Source organism: Copadichromis virginalis, linkage group LG18 (genome assembly GCF_057382275.1).
Source record: "Copadichromis virginalis isolate Kocher_CV1m ecotype Utaka linkage group LG18, C_Virginalis_male_GT1.1, whole genome shotgun sequence".
Taxonomy (NCBI): Eukaryota; Metazoa; Chordata; class Actinopteri; order Cichliformes; family Cichlidae; genus Copadichromis; species Copadichromis virginalis.
The window spans coordinates 23,213,656-23,231,030 of record NC_140635.1 but is presented as its reverse complement, the minus strand read 5'-3'; the positions used below and the strand labels follow the sequence as shown (position 1 = coordinate 23,231,030).

At 35.9% G+C, this 17,375-nt stretch overlaps 1 protein-coding gene and 3 long non-coding RNA genes across 6 annotated transcripts; 1 reads left to right on the top strand and 3 right to left on the bottom strand.

Moving 5' to 3' along the window:
- Positions 1-5,737: 5,737 nt before the first annotated feature.
- Positions 5,738-6,820, bottom strand: LOC146687864 (uncharacterized). Of its 2 annotated transcripts, XR_014916348.1 has the most exons (4): positions 6,604-6,820; positions 6,301-6,406; positions 6,091-6,152; positions 5,738-5,997 (listed from the first exon to the last, which is right to left on the bottom strand). It is a non-coding gene; the product is annotated as an uncharacterized LOC146687864 (long non-coding RNA). The 2 variants fall into 2 exon arrangements; XR_014916347.1 differs by having other exon boundaries at positions 5,738-6,152.
- A 3,181-nt stretch (positions 6,821-10,001) lies between these two features.
- On the bottom strand, positions 10,002-11,338 carry LOC146687863 (uncharacterized). The gene is made up of 2 exons (XM_085440406.1): positions 11,224-11,338; positions 10,002-10,880 (listed from the first exon to the last, which is right to left on the bottom strand). The coding sequence occupies exons 1-2, from the start codon at positions 11,329-11,331 to the stop codon at positions 10,002-10,004; spliced, it is 987 nt and encodes a 328-aa protein (XP_085296532.1). The 5' UTR covers positions 11,332-11,338.
- Positions 11,339-11,530: 192 nt separating this feature from the next.
- Positions 11,531-12,720, bottom strand: LOC146687862 (uncharacterized). Of its 2 annotated transcripts, XR_014916554.1 has the most exons (4): positions 12,421-12,720; positions 12,195-12,266; positions 11,806-12,039; positions 11,531-11,631 (listed from the first exon to the last, which is right to left on the bottom strand). It is a non-coding gene; the product is annotated as an uncharacterized LOC146687862 (long non-coding RNA). The 2 variants fall into 2 exon arrangements; XR_014916553.1 differs by lacking the exon at positions 12,421-12,720 and having other exon boundaries at positions 12,195-12,403.
- A 315-nt stretch (positions 12,721-13,035) lies between these two features.
- LOC146687861 (uncharacterized) lies at positions 13,036-14,200 on the top strand. The gene is made up of 2 exons (XR_014916454.1): positions 13,036-13,369; positions 13,952-14,200. It is a non-coding gene; the product is annotated as an uncharacterized LOC146687861 (long non-coding RNA).
- Positions 14,201-17,375: the final 3,175 nt, after the last annotated feature.

Here is a 17,375-nt window from a genome sequence, read left to right as displayed (position 1 = left end):
TCTAGCGGGAGATAATCATATAAGGGAGGAGACACAGACAGGAGGAGGAAGGGTGAAGCAGGGGAGGCGGGAGCATCAGAGGCCCGTCATGAGACTGGAAGGTAGCAAGGGACATTCCTCCATAAACCCATAAACTGGGAGGTGTAGTGCACGGAAACAGGTTGTTGTTATTTGGGAATGACTTTGGAGTCTAGACGGAGGAAAACTGCATTTTTTTTAAAAAAAAAGTTAAAACCCAAAGCAGAGTGTTAGTGAGGGAAATATGTGTGTGTGTGGCTACCTCACAGAAAATAACCAGACAGTGACCCAGCCGTAAATACCAAAGATAATCCACACCTGCTGTGTTCACACTGGACCTGGGATGTACACACACACACACACACACACACACACACACACACACACACACACACACACACACACACACACACACATGCAGAGTTGCAGACAGATGCAGATTTGGATGCACGCACTTCCACGGAGCAGTCGTGCTGCATAGCAAACACAGCCTGTTTGTTATGTGGGAAGAGTTGAGTGCCTTTTTCCTTCAACCAGGGGATGGACTGCTCTGATCACACACAAATATGCACACACATGTTTAAATGAGGGGGAGTAGGGGGGACACACTGGGTGAAGGGGGTGCAGCACTGGAGGGGTCCTTGTGATCTTAAAGGGCCACTTTTTCGGACTCTCGGCACTTCTTTTCACACGGTGAGGGGAAACCATCGCTTGCCATTCCGTTTTTTTTTTACACACCGACGAGATCGTATCATCTCACCAAGTCCTCTTTTCACGATACACACACGCACACACACTCCTCCCAGAGATATTTTTGTGTCATTTGTAATCCGAGAGTCGGCGTGTGTGTGTGTGTGTGTGTGTGTATTTAGCTGTTTACAAAGCCCTTCACTCCTGCTCTTTCCTGTCTCTCGATGGCCACCATTTCAATTTAACTGGTCTGAAAACAGAAAAAAAAAAACAGAAACCAAAAAAATATATATAAAAGAAACCTTCCATCTGCTGTCGACACATGATGCACATTGGTGATCCTCCCCCGCTCCCCCCTCTTCGCTGGTCCCTCTTTCCAGGGTAGCATTACAACAAGGCAGGCATGTGTAGACAGTTCATCTTGATATACCTCAAATCTTGACTGTAAAATTTAATGTAGTGAAACAATAAGGACAATGTTTAGCAATGAGCGTGACATTAAAGTCACAACAAAATGATTGTTTGGGGGGTTTTATTTATAATTTCTATGAAACAAAGTGTGGAGCTTAAACTGGTTTTTGGTTTGACAGCTTTCCAGTTTTTTATTTGTTTCTTTTAAATTGTGTGCAGATTTGAACCGAGTCCTTTTTTTAGACTGAAAGAAGGGGCATGACATGGGTGTAGAAAAGTGCATAAGGGATAAATAAAGAGGCAATGACACAATACACATGCAGCAAAAGAAAAGAAGAAATCAACAAATAACAACACATCAAAGACAGAATGATTTCTGTTTTGCATCATTTTCTTTTTGTTCGTTTGTGTTTGAAAATTGTTTCCTATGTGTGTTGAAGTGATTCACATATTAAAACAAAAAGAACGAACCAAAGCACCTCTGTCATTTAGGAGTGGGACGAGCGATTCTTTTTATGCATGGATCCTATATTAGTGTATATAACCTGCGGGATGATCTGTTCCTCCACAGGTGGAGGTAAGGGGGAGAAACTGGGGGGGAAACAAACGAAAGACAAACAAACAAAAAAAGCTGGGTTTTGGTTTTCAAGTACATTCTTTTACCCTTGTGTGTTTTATGTGCTGTTTGTGTATTTGTATAAAATATGTATATTTGTATGTCTTTGAGATTCATTACTGTGTGTTTCCCCCTGTTGTTGTAACCTTTCCCTTTGTGTCCAGTAGTCCCTGCACTTCCATCTCTATATATCTTCGTTTCATACCACAGCCGCGAGTGTGAGTGTGGAGTTTCTCTGCTTTATTTTTCTGCATTTAATCTAAATTTGATCACCCTGGCTGTTTGTCTGCTTTAGGAAACAGTCGAAGCTGAAACAAATGGACAGCCAGGCAGCTGAAATACGCTTCCTTCCAGTGTTTTAAAATGGCGTCATTTGCTTTTTCCTTCAGTCAGACCTTAGAGATCTTGAAGCCCCAGTGTCGATGTTCTCTCCCTCTTCCCTTACCAATCAATCAATCAGAGCCAAGTGTCTTTGTGATGGTAGAGACAATCAATTTCAAATAGAACGGAGACAAAAAAAAGAGGAAAGATGAAGGGAGAGAGAAAGAGAGCGATGGAGGAGGGCAGAGAAACTGACTGCACAAGAGAGATGGGAGCAGAGGGGGAGTGATACTTTCATTCCTTGTGTGTGTGTGTGTGTGTGCATGATCACCTTTAACCTCTGCAGAGTGACCTTTACGGTGGGGGTCGAGGCACCTTGGACCCTCCCCCGGCAATGAGGGAGCTAGTGGTGGGGATCTGACTTGTTAAGTGGACATCTAATCGAAGATGTTGATCAAATGCCTGCACACATGTGCACAGATGCATGCGACCATCAAGCAGAGAGCCTTTCCTCTGATCCTGATCTCAGTGATACAGTAAGGGTGGTGTCAGTCATGTGGGTCTGCCTTCAGTTTTTGGAGGAAGAATCAAGTAATAACTCGAGCAAATAATACACAAGGTGAAAACCAGTGTTGGTAAATTGTGTGTTTTGACGAAAACAAATAAAGAACGAAGCAATTGGATGACTGATTTTCTACTTTTGTGTGATGCTTTTTACTATCTACTGTGGTACTCTGCTGCCACCTGGTGGCTCAAGAATGGTCGTGTTTGTTAGAAAATGTTTGATCAGAAACCAGGAGGGTCCTCAATTTACAGCTTCTCTCTACTCAGGTCAAATATCTCTAAATTCTTATTCTCCAGAGTTCAACCATCACCCCCTTTGTTTATTTATTTTTTACACTTATAGTAAATAAGGATTTAAATGTAAACAGGTAAGTTTAAAAAGTGCCCACAAAAACTGGAGATGGAGCTGGAGATGGCAGAGTTAAAGCCGTTGGGAGCGATGGAGAAGATTAGAAATGAGTATATCAGAAGGTTTGGGGACAAAATTAGAGGCAAGGCTGAGATGGTTTGAACATGTGCAGAAGAAGGATAGTGGATATACTGGACAAAGGATGTTCAGTGTGGAGCTGCTAGGCAGGAGGACAAGAGGAAGTCCTCAGAGGAAGTCCATGGATGTAGTGAAAAAGGACATTAGAGGAAGATGATTGTCTCTGGCGACCCCTAAAGGCAGCAGCTGGAGGAAGAACTCCCTGACTTTGTTGTATTGATTTTCTAAATTAATTTAAACATGCTGACATCTAAAATATTTAAACTTGTATAAAGTCCAAGATAAATATTATAAGATAAATATTTAAAAAAAATTAAAGCTAACAGTGCATATATAGAATAAGGGTTTGTTTCCATCCGTGCTCAGTTTCAGGTCTCCAGAAGTTGAGTCATCCATCCTTAAAATAAACTACCCGATGATGATATCACATCAAAGCTAAGATTTGCTTCACTGCACATGATTCAAAATTGAGTTTTTCTTGTGGAAAATCTAGACTGAGCCCATCCAAATAAGTAAATGTACATAAATAAAAAAAAAAAAAAAAAACAGAAGGTGATGTTTTTCTGAATCTTTGTCAATGATGGGAATAACGGCATTACAAGTAACTGAGTTACAAGTTACTAATGGCGTTACTTTTTTCAGTAACGAGTAATCTAACTAATTACTATTCCTATCGTTACAACGGCGTTACTAACAAGAAAATGCGGTGTGGTCTATGGGGCGCCGTTTGTAAACTGAAACATGCCGAAATTAACAGCAACATTTTTCCACATTTAGCTCTAAATCTTACAAAAACATGTTTTTTCGAGTCATTTTTTACAACATTTAGTAAAATATTTGTAACTTTTCATATTTAAAACAGGATTTTAAATGTTAAATCTAAATGCTAAATGTTAAATCTAAATGTTAAATGTTAAATCTAAATGCTAAATGTTAAATGTAAATATTATATTTAAATGTAAATGTTAAATGTTAAATGTAAATATTATATTTAAATGTATATGTTAAATGTTAAATGTAAATATTATATATAAATCTAAATGTTAAATGTTAAATCTAAATATTATATATAAATCTAAATGTTAAATGTTAAATCTAAATATTATATATAAATCTAAATGTTAAATGTTAAATCTAAATGTTATATATAAATCTAAATGTTAAATGTTAAATCTAAATGTTATATATAAATCTAAATGTTAAATGTTAAATCTAAATGTTATATATAAATCTAAATGTTAAATGTTAAATCTAAATATTATATATAAATCTAAATGTTAAATGTTAAATCTAAATGTTATATATAAATCTAAATGTTAAATGTTAAATCTAAATGTTATATATAAATCTAAATGTTAAATGTTAAATCTAAATGTTATATATAAATCTAAATGTTAAATGTTAAATCTAAATGTTATATATAAATCTAAATGTTAAATGTTAAATCTAAATGTTACGGGAAACTAAATATTTAGCTAATATGCAAATTTATTGTACGGGTCAACGGAAATACCAAAATAAAAGCTTCAAGAAAACCTCCCGCGCTAAAGTGTGCAGGTGTTGTGCCAAAGTAGTTACCCCCGTCAAAAATTGTTTCCCCATTCACGGGAGCGCGCAAAGTAGGAGGAGCCACTTGCCCAGCTCCGTTCTGTACGCTACTTGTCACTGATCTGCAGTCGACGCGATAAAGAGTAAAAGCTGGAAAACAGCAGACTCGATGAATTTAATATTAGTTTCGTGATATTGTAATGTGCCGTGTGGAAGACAGTTTACCTTATAATGTACACTGAAATAACCTGCTGGGAATACTTTGTCTAGAAAACGACTTTGATACTATAATACTGTAAAACCAGATGCGATCATGGAAACACGTCGCTCTCCAGTGAATTTACACTCGGTTTACACTTTGTAGCGAAGCTATCACGAATGAGTTTATTTGCAAAATCAATCTCAGTATAACCAATAAGTACAGTAAATTTGGAGAAGATGTCTTATTCACAGCAAAAGTTATGGAGGGATACAGATTTTATCAGGCTGTGTGGCATCGGCTGCCAAAATGTGTGCCCCCCCATCTGTAATCCATATTGCCTTTGCCATCACAAAGGGTATATTTGCCAAATAAGTCACAGTATAACCAATAAGTACAGTAACTTTGGAGACCATGTCTCATTCACAGCAAAAGTTATGGAGGGATACAGATTTTATCAGGCTGTATGGCATCGGCTGCCAAAATGTGTGCCCCCCCCATCTGTAATCCATATTGCCTTTGCCATCACAGAGGGTATATTTGCCAAATAGGTCACAGTATAACCAATAAGTACAGTAACTTTGGAGAAGATGTCTCATTCACAGCAAAAGTTATGGAGGGATACAGATTTTATCAGGCTGTGTGGCATCGGCTGCCAAAATGTGTGCCCCCCCCATCTGTAATCCATATTGCCTTTGCCATCACAAAGGGTATATTTGCCAAATATGTCACAGTATAACCAATAAGTACAGTAACTTTGGAGACCATGTCTCATTCACAGCAAAAGTTATGGAGGGATACAGATTTTATCAGGCTGTTTGGCATCGGCTGCCAAAATGTGTGCCCCCCCCATCAATAATGCACCTTGGCGTTGCTATCACGAAAGAGTTTATTTGCAAAATAAATAACAGTATAACTAATAACTACAGTAACTTTGGAGACCATTTGGTTTTTTAGACTTTTTAATTTAACATCTACATCTATATATGTAGATATGTGTTCTCGACAATGTGTGCCATAAGAACACTAGCTGTGGACCTTTAGTGTCAACTATGTACAAGCGAGACAAATAAACACATCTTCTGGTGGTGGGCTTTTCACGCAGAGCTGGTGGAACCACCGCAAACACATCTCACACTGAATCTGTAAAAAAATAAATAATTACAAATCCCAATGTTAAAATTTCATTTATGGGAATTGATCATAACATTTAGCAGTCTTTCTTGATGTCATTACCCATTTGTTGTCAGTTTCATGCTCTTCTTCCCCGCAGAAATGACAGATGTTTGTCAAGTCATCTGTTTTAAAAAGTGAAAAAATAGCACATAGAGTATACTACCTACTGCACTTATTACTTCATTCAAACAACTATATGGTTTGTTTCTACAGCCATCATGATGAAAATATTCATGATGTGAGAACACTGAATGGTGGAAAATGAGTTACCTGTCTCTAGGAGAAGAGTGGTGGCAATTTGCAGCCTGTGTGTGTTTATGGCCTTTTTTGTAGACAGAAAGTCTATTGACTCTTTTCGCAAGATCTTTTCAGCAAACTGAAAAAGAGATTCGAAGATGACTAAATAGGCTAATATCGTAAATGTTATTTTATAGTAATTTGTTTCCTGTGAATCAATTTCTTTCTTTTATTGTGTAATTATCTTATATTCCTTTTCCTGTCATTAACATTTATTACAACACAACATTTCCAATATTCTCGTATATATGTATGTATTACGGTTAAGACTCGTACTTTCAATGCAAAGACTCCACATGAGGTAGCGTCCACTTGTTTTGGGTGTTTGACTGTGTCACAAGTCCATCTTGAGACGTTGCATCCTTTTTTTTCGCATGAATGCCCTGAAAGACAAGTACAATAAAAACAAATAACATGTTTTAAAATTTTGGTGACACAAGAAGGTGAACAGTATGGAGAGCTTAAGTGTCTGTTGAACATCAAGTTAAGAACTGACCACATGTTTTGTTAAAATCATTACTTTTTAAAAGTCTACAACGCATTTCCGTGGACAATTACTTCTGCTTTTTTTCCCGTTTCCGCCCATGATATAGAAATCAATCACTTACACAGTACACTTTGAAGAGATGTGGAGGAGGAGCAAAGATGAAATTCACACATGTATAACCTATGTGAAATTATTTTAGACATTTGTCTGATGTTTTAGTGCTAAACCTCCGCAACACTTTATGCAACTACTAAACATTATTCTCCCCATGCTATATTTTCTAATGTAAAAACATCATCTCATACAGACATCAGGTCCTCAAATAAACATTGAAACATGGGGAGACTTCTCTTTAAAGGCAAAATTAACCCATAACACCACAATATCAGAAGGCCAACACAAAAATTCAAACCTGTTGCTGCTATTTTTTTAATTTTGAGTGCCAATTTTTTTTGATTGACATCATACTTATAATTGTCATAATAAACACATAAATAACAACAGCAACAAAGCGTTTAATAAAGGGTCAAAATAAATTTCAACATTTATCCTTACCTTGTTGATTCCAAACAATTTTGGATACCTTGTTTAGTTTCTCCAAGTGGATCAAGATACAGTGACTTCTTTTCTTGTGGGTAAATGACCTACAGTAAAATTATGTGGAGAATTACATGTAATAATTCAAGAGTTAAGATTATCTGCATGCCATGCATTTGTCTTATAAAACTGATTTGATGAATATTGTAAATGCAATTATTTTTTTACCACTAATGTCCAGTGATGATGTTCATTTACAATTCCCAGAATGACTTCATGCTCCATGGGTTTGATCTTAAATTGAAACAAAACAATAAAAATATTCACTTCAGAAAGAAATGCAATAACATGTTGTTTAGAGTCCTTTTTTATTAAAGCAATTTATGATATATTATATATCATCCACTTATAAAGTACTGTGCGAAAGCCATGATTCACCCCTCATTTCTTTAACCTGTGCAAGAAGCTGGACTATCTTATATTTTTTATAAGTGGTTTTGCACATTACTTCCTCCAAGACTAATAAAGGTCTTTCTAAGGATTTTTTTTGGACATGGAGTTCATTTTCAATCATTTTCAATGCGATCCTTTTACCATCTGCAGAATAATGTTTAATGCTTTCTTAAGCCTCTTTAACAGTGACGTAAGAATCACTTGATAATAAAAAGGTACCTATTAAAGAGATGAAGCAGTGTTGATGATTTCAAAAGAGATATTAGCCCAAATGTTTGAAAATTTCAAATCAAGCATTGATTGGAGTGTGTACAAAAAGAGGAGGAAACCAGACAAGCAGAGAACAAAAGAGAACTGTCAAGTCTGATAAACTATCCACATCTACTAACCCCAGTCTCAATTTATTCTTTCAGCATAAGCTGTTATCCAATCTAAATCTGGATGTGGATATGATCAGAGGTACTTAAACAATACACACAAGATTCTTTCTAGAGATACCTACCTTGAGTCTTGGAGCTTTTCTCTTCCAAATGGCAGTCATTGAAAATGAATCAATGAATGCTGCTTTTGCTGAATTATGACGATTGCATTGTCTCACCATGATCTCAAGATATGCATTAATAGACTGCGAATACAAAATGTAAACATTTGTTAACTGTTGTCAATGAATAAAACACTGATAGTTGCATTGTTGTCAGTAAAGATCAATGTACCTCACTTTCCAACTCCATGTCTGGACCAATTTGTTGGATATCCCAGTAGAATAATTTGTAAGCACCAATTCTGGAGAGTAGAATGTGAGGACTCTTTCCAGCCCAGGCATCCATTATATCTACAAAAAGTAATGAGAAAAAGAGATAAGTCAGCAGGACTAAATGTAAATCAAAATTTCAAATGCATAATTTCTTATGTAGTTGTCTGACAAAAGACGTGTTTCAGGGTAAATACTTTTAAGACGCTGATAAAATGGGCACATGGTTTAACATTGTATTTTGTAAAAAAAAAAGGAGAACTTAAATTTGCTTTTATTTGGGGGTAAAGTTACACTTACAATGTTCTACAAAGAAATTTAAATAAATTCATATTAATAAAAGAAAAGAAATTTAAATACATAGCAAAAGAAATGCTCTTGCCCCCTATCATATCTTTTTCCAGCAAAAACACCTATTACAACAATTTTTTAAAATTATGTTTAGTTGCAGCTACATGACTATATTTTAAAATACTCAGGCTCAAGGCTTGCACCTGTGGCCTTTACTATTACATAACCTTTTCTGGAAAAATGTTATTTTTCTCCTCCAAAACTAGTTTTATTATCTGTAAAATAGAGTGTCAATTTTTGGGCTGTTAAAAGCAGCGTCTTAAAGAGTATTTGATCTTTCGAACTGTTGCTGGCAGGCAGTCATCATCACAACATTAATATACTTCTTGTAGTGGGCATTCTATGTCACTAGCAGCATATATGACAGCAATTTTGGAAAAGAAGAAAATGAAGAACATACACTACTAGTCAAAATTTGGGACACACCTTCCCATTCAGTGTTTTTCTGTGTGTTCATGCTTTTCATGCAGTGACAATCATCTTAGGTGACTACCCCATGAAGCTCACTGACAGAAGGCCTAGAGTGTGCAAAGCAGTGATCAAAGCAAAGGGTGGCTAATTTGAAGAATCTAATATATAAAATATATTTTTGATTCTTTCATACTTTTTGGTTTACTACATCATTTGTGTTAGGGTTAGTGCTCCATATGTGTCCATTCATAGTTTTGATGCCTCGAGTTCTAATCAACAATGAATCTACAAAATAGACAAGGAAATTAAGAAGCAACATTAAAATGAAGGTGTGTCCAAACTTTTCACTCTTAGTGTACATCAGATGTACAATATCAATCATGAACATTCTGGGTTACACAACAACAAAAGAAAGATTCACAGTTTTGAAGGACTCACTTTTTCATTTGTGTAATTTTACACATGTGGCTTACATCCTTTTACAAGTTTTCTATAATGTTTTGCCCCATGAATGTTTTTTTAAAGCATTAACATATTGTTAAATTTAAATATTCTGTTAGGAAATATACCTAACAAAATCTTTTAAAAGGTGTAAAATTTCCTATGCCATGATCTACAGAGTAATGAAACAAACACTGTCATAGGAACAAAAGTCCTTTTTTAAAAAATAAAAAAATATTATATTTATTTACATTTCTCTGCAACTGTTGGTTCTATGGTTTGTGCTGTAGATTGCTGGGCTGTAATCTGTGGAGCTGAGGCTTGTGTGGTTGTAGCATTTGGAGCTGTGGCCTGTGAGGCTGGGTCTGCTGTTGTGGTCTGTGAGGCCTGGTCTGCTGTTATGGTCTTTGAGGCTGGGTCGGCTGCTGTTTTGGATTCGGTTTGTAGAGCTGTAGCGTGTTCTGGTGCTGTAGCACTTGTGGCTGGTTCTGGTGGTTCGTTGTCTTTCTGTGCTGTTGCTCCTGACTCTGGTTCTGATACCGTTATTGGTATACCTTGTGGAACTGGAAATGGATGTTTAGTTTGAACTGGTAGTGATGTAAGTGATGCCATTGGTGCTGTAGCCTGTGTAGCTCTAGGAGGAGGTGCTGGTGCTACCGCCACTGGTGCTGCTGTAGCCTGTGAAGCTAGAGCAGATGCTGGTGCTGCTTGACCTGGTTGTGCTGTTAGTAATGTGGCTGCTGTTTTCTTTAAACCCCGGTGTGGCACTCTTGGCATGCTGTCTTTGCTTAACTTTAGTTGGTCAATATTTACTTTTGGAATGATTGTCCCATTGGAATCCTGAAGATCTGCACTTTTACCTTGGATTGCTGTAATAATGTAAGGGCCTAAAAAGTTTGCTTCAAGTTTCCCCCCTTTCCTCTGCTGGCTTCTTATGTTAGCTCTTAAAACTTTGTCACCAACTTTGAAGACGACATCTCTCTTCATCATTTTTATTTTGCCCTTTGTTTTTTCCTGAGCTTTGACCACGTTGTCCTTCACCAGTTCCAACAGTTTTTGATGCTTTTGAATGTCTTCCGACACCTCCTCCTGCCCCACAATGTCTTCCACAGTCTCATCAACCTTTGAATCAAAAGACATGTCTATCATTACTATAATTTGTGTAAGATACACAGATAATACATAAAAGAACTGAGAAATACAGTGAAAATTTACATTAAGTGTCTTTGGTAAGGTTTTAAGACACAATGTATTTCTGGCAAAGCTTCAGTGTATCCTGGGATTGATTGGACATGAAGAAAACTGTTATTGAGGGGTGGAACAATCCATAGAAATATTCAGTGTTGTTGTCCTTTTATGGCGGTGACATAGCATCCATTGAAACTGATCTGCCTGCGCCTCAAAAACTAAAAAAGTTTCATTGTGTGGGATTTCCGTGTAGTTTGTCACAGACAAAAAGACATACCATGAACTCTTCTGGGATTTCGGAAGGATAGCGAGCCTCTCTGCCGAACATTAGGTAGTAAGGCGAGTATTTGGTGGTCACTTGTTTTTTAGTTCTGAGTCCAAACATTACAGCATCCAGGTACTCATCCCACATTTGTGGTTGGTTGCCAATGACTTTACACAGGGCTCTGACAATGAAAGCACATAGAAGACATTCATATGAAAGATCATTTACAGTTTTTAATAGTTTAATGTCATGCATTAATGTTTTGTTTGAAGGGAACCCCCATAAATGTATAACATGTACTCCAAGAATTTACCTCTGGATGGTGCCATTCATTTTCTCCACCAGCCCATTCGTTTGAGGGTGATAGGGGGAGCAGAGGCTTCTTTTAATTTTTAACAGTCCACAAACCCTTTTGTTGAGCTGCAAAATAAAGTTATATACACTGGCTATAAGCACATTACAATAAGAATTTAAATAAACAGCTGTCATACTAATATTTCAACAACAGATCTATAAAGACCAGAAAATTAACCATTTTCAAAAAATTATTCAAATATGAGTTCACATATTTTTGCCAAAGACTAAAGTACTTACAGAATTGACAAATTCTTTGCCTTGGTCAGTAAGAATCCTTTTCGGGGCTTCGAACTGGTGGACGAATTTTATGAGACAGTTTGTCACTTCCCCGGCTGATTTTGACTTTAAAGGGTATGCTTGTGGCCATTTTGTAAAATAATCAATAAAAACACATATGTATTGATGTCCATTGTTGGTTTCAGTAAGTTTTCCAATGAGGTCCATCCCAACCAGTTCAAATGGCTGAGAGACCTTAAAAAGAAAATCATAGTTAAGTTAATAATACTGAAATTACACAGAATGCTAGTCTACTGTTATAATTTTTTCAAGTATATAATCAGTAGGTTTCTAAGCAATGAAAACATTGTGTGATTAAATGTGATTATTTGCTATGGTCGATGACTAACCTTTATCGGAATGTATTCTGCTGGTTTTTTAATTGTTGCAGCACTTGCCTGGCAAAGTGCGCACTGTGAAACCTAATCAAAAATAAAAGCAATTCAATAACAAACACAATAGTTGATGATCAAGGTTTACATAACTTATTTTGAGAGATACAGAAACATTGCTGTGTTCCTCTTAAAATAATTTAGCTGTAGTCGAATTACATAGAGTTTGTTTTGGAGTACCCACCCAATTATTGATGTCGACTGACATCCCTGGCCAGTAGAACCGCTTTGAAATGGCTTCTCTTGTTTTTGTTTGCCCGCAATGGGCCCCAGTAGGACTGGCATGAAAATCTGAAAAAATTGTGTTTGCCTCATCAGCCCCACAGACTACCGTTGTCTTTATGGTTTTGTCTGTGCCTTTGTAGCGCCAGTAAAACAGCTGCTCCCCTAAACATAAACAAGAAAATAGAAAAGTTTATTATAGCTGTTTAAACCACGACAGGTCTATATGTGGTAAAAGTCATGACAATACATCTTGAATGTAATGAATCAATTATTTATGTGATATAATTTGGGGGTGACTATTGGACTGGTTCTCTATATTTATGACAGTATGACTACTTCAGAAACCAAAAAGATTATGCCACACACAAGACTGTATTACTGATACTAAAAAAAGTGATGGGTGTGTAAAGTAATTATGACTAATGGCCTTCAGATATCATGGATTTATTTTTAATACAAATATCAATTCGAAGTAGTTTAATTCCAAATTTCCTGCTGTCAGTAATTTTCCACATATGTAATTTAAAGACATAAAGACATAACAGTGGGTACACCTGCGTAAATGCACAGCAAATTCAAAAGTGTTAAATTTTTTGGTGTTAATAGTCTCCTTGCAAAAGTAGAGTTAATTTTACTCTAAGTAGAGTCACATTCTTTTAATGTAACTCTGAGGTGTAAAATGATAGTAGTTAAAATCGAGTGTTAAAAATGAGTGTTTCTCTGTCAAATCTGGAGGTGTTAAAATGGAAACATTAACTCTTGACCTCTTAACTCTGAACTCCTAGAGGGGCTATGACACCAACAGAGTAAATTCACAGACTCCGCCCCCAGCACGACTCCAATCGAAGCTGAAGTGAAGCCGTTTCAGAACATTTTGCTCTACATATTTGAGTTGTTTGCCATGCTTGGTAAGTCATTTTTTCAAAGATTGTTTCAATTATTATTAGCTTTTACTTCTGTGGCTCTTTGGAGTTGAGACAAAGCTGTGTGAAAGGCATTAGCCATGTTGCTCGGTGATAGCATAACATTCTGTTTTAGCTAGCTGAAAGGTATTGTTTGCGGGCAAATACCACAGCCTTGAAAAAAAGCTTGCATGTGAATTTTCAGTCAAACCTTTGGTCAAATACACCTAAAACAATGTGTAGAATGTGAAATGTTGGTATAATGGTGCTACTTGAAGCCTGAAAACGATCGCCCATAAAAAAAAAAAAACGAGCAAACAGCAGTAGCTGACGTCCTGACTGGGTTCTACGTTAGCATTTAGATCCCTCCAGAGTTTTGTGCACACGGTTTAGGTAAAAATGAAAAAGGTTGAGGTTTTACATTTAGTTCAGTATTACCTGGTGCCTGTGTCCTTGTCTTTTGGGAAAATACTTTACACAAGTAATGGCTCAAAGAGGATTCCTTTTTTTTTACTGTGCTGCAATTGTTTACTGGATTATTTGTGCCATTAATTAGTGTCAACTAATTTTTATTCGATCTCCGCACAGGATATGCTTGTGAAGATGGAATATGGGGGAGAGCAGAAGTGCGTTGAAGTTCCACAAAGTGATGAATGAAGGACATGCATATTGTATTGAAGAAATAAGTGTTGAGAATGCTGTTATTTGCATTTACCATGTCAGACCTTTTGATAAACAAAATTCTAATGAAAGTGAGAACATGTACACTGTTACATCTTTCAGAAAATGTTTTGAAATTGTGGTGCACAGTTCAGAATAAATGTTTTTCAAAAACCATTGCATCTTTTTAGTAAATGTTTATTTCCAAAAGAAATTTCTAGAAGTTCAGAACAGTAAAATTCCCGCTTTTTAGAATGAATTAGAAGATAACTCTTACGTAGTTAAACTAAAATACTCTTTGAGAGTTAATATATAAACTCTTAACACCAAGTGTTAAATTATCAACTCCAGACAGATTTGGTGTTTAACACTAAATCAGAGTTAACGTACCAACTCTCCAAAAAGAGTTAAATTAACACTCTCTGGTGTGGACCCATATAGACACTTTAATAGTGTTGAAATCAAATCCGACAGTGTTAATTTGGACATGCTGGATTTGCTGTGTGGGTGTGGCACATACCACTCCAAAAGTAATTACGACGTAATATATTGTAGTTAAGCTATAAAAGGACAAAAACAGTTCTTAGTTAACGCTGTCTACTTAATAGCAAACCTTAAAACTTTTACTTTAATAAACGCACATGTGCCTATTAACCGGGGTTAACTAGGTCAAAGAAAGGTCAAGCTAATTAAATCGGTTAGTGCAAATTAAGACTACACATTATGCCATTGTATATGTATTAATATATATGTATTGATGACATTTATAAACGCTACAAAGTTGCAGTTATTACCTTCAATGTCGTAAATAGCAGCTTTTCTTCGGAGAAGAAATTTCTCTTTCTTCGTGAAAAGCGCTGGATACTCGCCTTTCAGTTTATATGCAACCAAAATCTTGTACTCGTCTGGTTCCATCCTCTTGTGGTGTTTGTTATTTTCGAAAACAAATTGTAAAGTAATCTTTTAGTTAGCTCAGAGGCACTCTGGTTTTCGGTTCGTGCGCACAATGTGAGCTAATTTGCATAATTGATTAGGAAAACCCACGTGACCGGAGATTTTGGAAAAATTTGACAATGTCGGAGTCGAGTAGGCCTACGAAAGGTTGGCCAAAACTAACTTGCCAACTTTTGAAAAGCCCTGTTACTTACAAAGACGATAAATATATATATTTAAATGTTGTTTTAAATTTTATTTATTTACAAAGAAAAACTCTGCCAATGTGCATCATCATAGATTGGGGGGGGGGGGGGGGGGGCACACATTTTGGCAGCCGATGCCAAACAGCCTGATAAAATCTGTATCCCTCCATAACTTTTGCTGTGAATGAGACATGGTCTCCAAAGTTACTGTACTTATTGGTTATACTGTGACTTATTTGGCAAATATACCCTCTGTGATGGCAAAGGCAATATGGATTACAGATGGGGGGGGGGCACACATTTTGGCAGCCGATGCCACACAGCCTGATAAAATCTGTATCCCTCCATAACTTTTGCTGTGAATGAGACATCTTCTCCAAAGTTACTGTACTTATTGGTTATACTGTGACTTATTTGGCAAATATACCCTTTGTGATGGCAAAGGCAATATGGATTACAGATGGGGGGGGGCACACATTTTGGCAGCCGATGCCACACAGCCTGATAAAATCTGTATCCCTCCATAACTTTTGCTGTGAATAAGACATCTTCTCCAAATTTACTGTACTTATTGGTTATACTGAGATTGATTTTGCAAATAAACTCATTCGTGATAGCTTCGCTACAAAGTGTAAACCGAGTGTAAATTCACTGGAGAGCGACGTGTTTCCATGATCGCATCTGGTTTTACAGTATTATAGTATCAAAGTCGTTTTCTAGACAAAGTTATTATTTCAGTGTACATTATAAGGTAAACTGTCTTCCACACGGCACATTACAATATCACGAAACTAATATTAAATTCATCGAGTCTGCTGTTTTCCAGCTTTTACTCTTTATCGCGTCGACTGCAGATCAGTGACAAGTAGCGTACAGAACGGAGCTGGGCAAGTGGCTCCTCCTACTTTGCGCGCTCCCGTGAATGGGGAAACAATTTTTGACGGGGGTAACTACTTTGGCACAACACCTGCACACTTTAGCGCGGGAGGTTTTCTTGAAGCTTTTATTTTGGTATTTCCGTTGACCCGTACAATAAATTTGCATATTAGCTAAATATTTAGTTTCCCGTAACATTTAGATTTAACATTTAACATTTAGATTTATATATAACATTTAGATTTAACATTTAACATTTAGATTTATATATAACATTTAGATTTAACATTTAACATTTAGATTTATATATAACATTTAGATTTAACATTTAACATTTAGATTTATATATAACATTTAGATTTAACATTTAACATTTAGATTTATATATAATATTTAGATTTAACATTTAACATTTAGATTTATATATAACATTTAGATTTAACATTTAACATTTAGATTTATATATAACATTTAGATTTAACATTTAACATTTAGATTTATATATAATATTTAGATTTAACATTTAACATTTAGATTTATATATAATATTTAGATTTAACATTTAACATTTAGATTTATATATAATATTTACATTTAACATTTAACATATACATTTAAATATAATATTTACATTTAACATTTAACATTTACATTTAAATATAATATTTACATTTAACATTTAGCATTTAGATTTAACATTTAACATTTAGATTTAACATTTAGCATTTAGATTTAACATTTAAAATCCTGTTTTAAATATGAAAAGTTACAAATATTTTACTAAATGTTGTAAAAAATGACTCGAAAAAACATGTTTTTGTAAGATTTAGAGCTAAATGTGGAAAAATGTTGCTGTTAATTTCGGCATGTTTCAGTTTACAAACGGCGCCCATAGTGGTCGCGTTACTATTTTTTAACAAACAGACGGTTGAAGCTGTCTTCAGTTTACCGTAATCTGGGCGCTACAGCTTTAAGCAGCTGCTCACGCCTGCGGACGGCAATCACTTTCTGCCTGAAGATCACTTTTTGGCACAACACCTGGAACTAGGGGGCAAAGCAATCGCATGAGTGCTGCTGTTTGACTGAGGAAGAATAAAGTAGTCGTCGTTAGCCAATCACACGACCACTTTAAGATGACAAAGCAAAAGGGTGAGATATACCAGTTTTTAAATTGTGTTTTTCCTCAATAGTTTCCTCATGTTTGCTGTCTAAGGACAGCGCTAGCAAACGCTCTCTGCTTATGACCAAAAAATTAAAAACAAACGAAACAAAACAAAAAACAGCCTGTTCGTTTTGGTAGAAAAATGCACCATGTTGACCAATCAAAAAATTATATG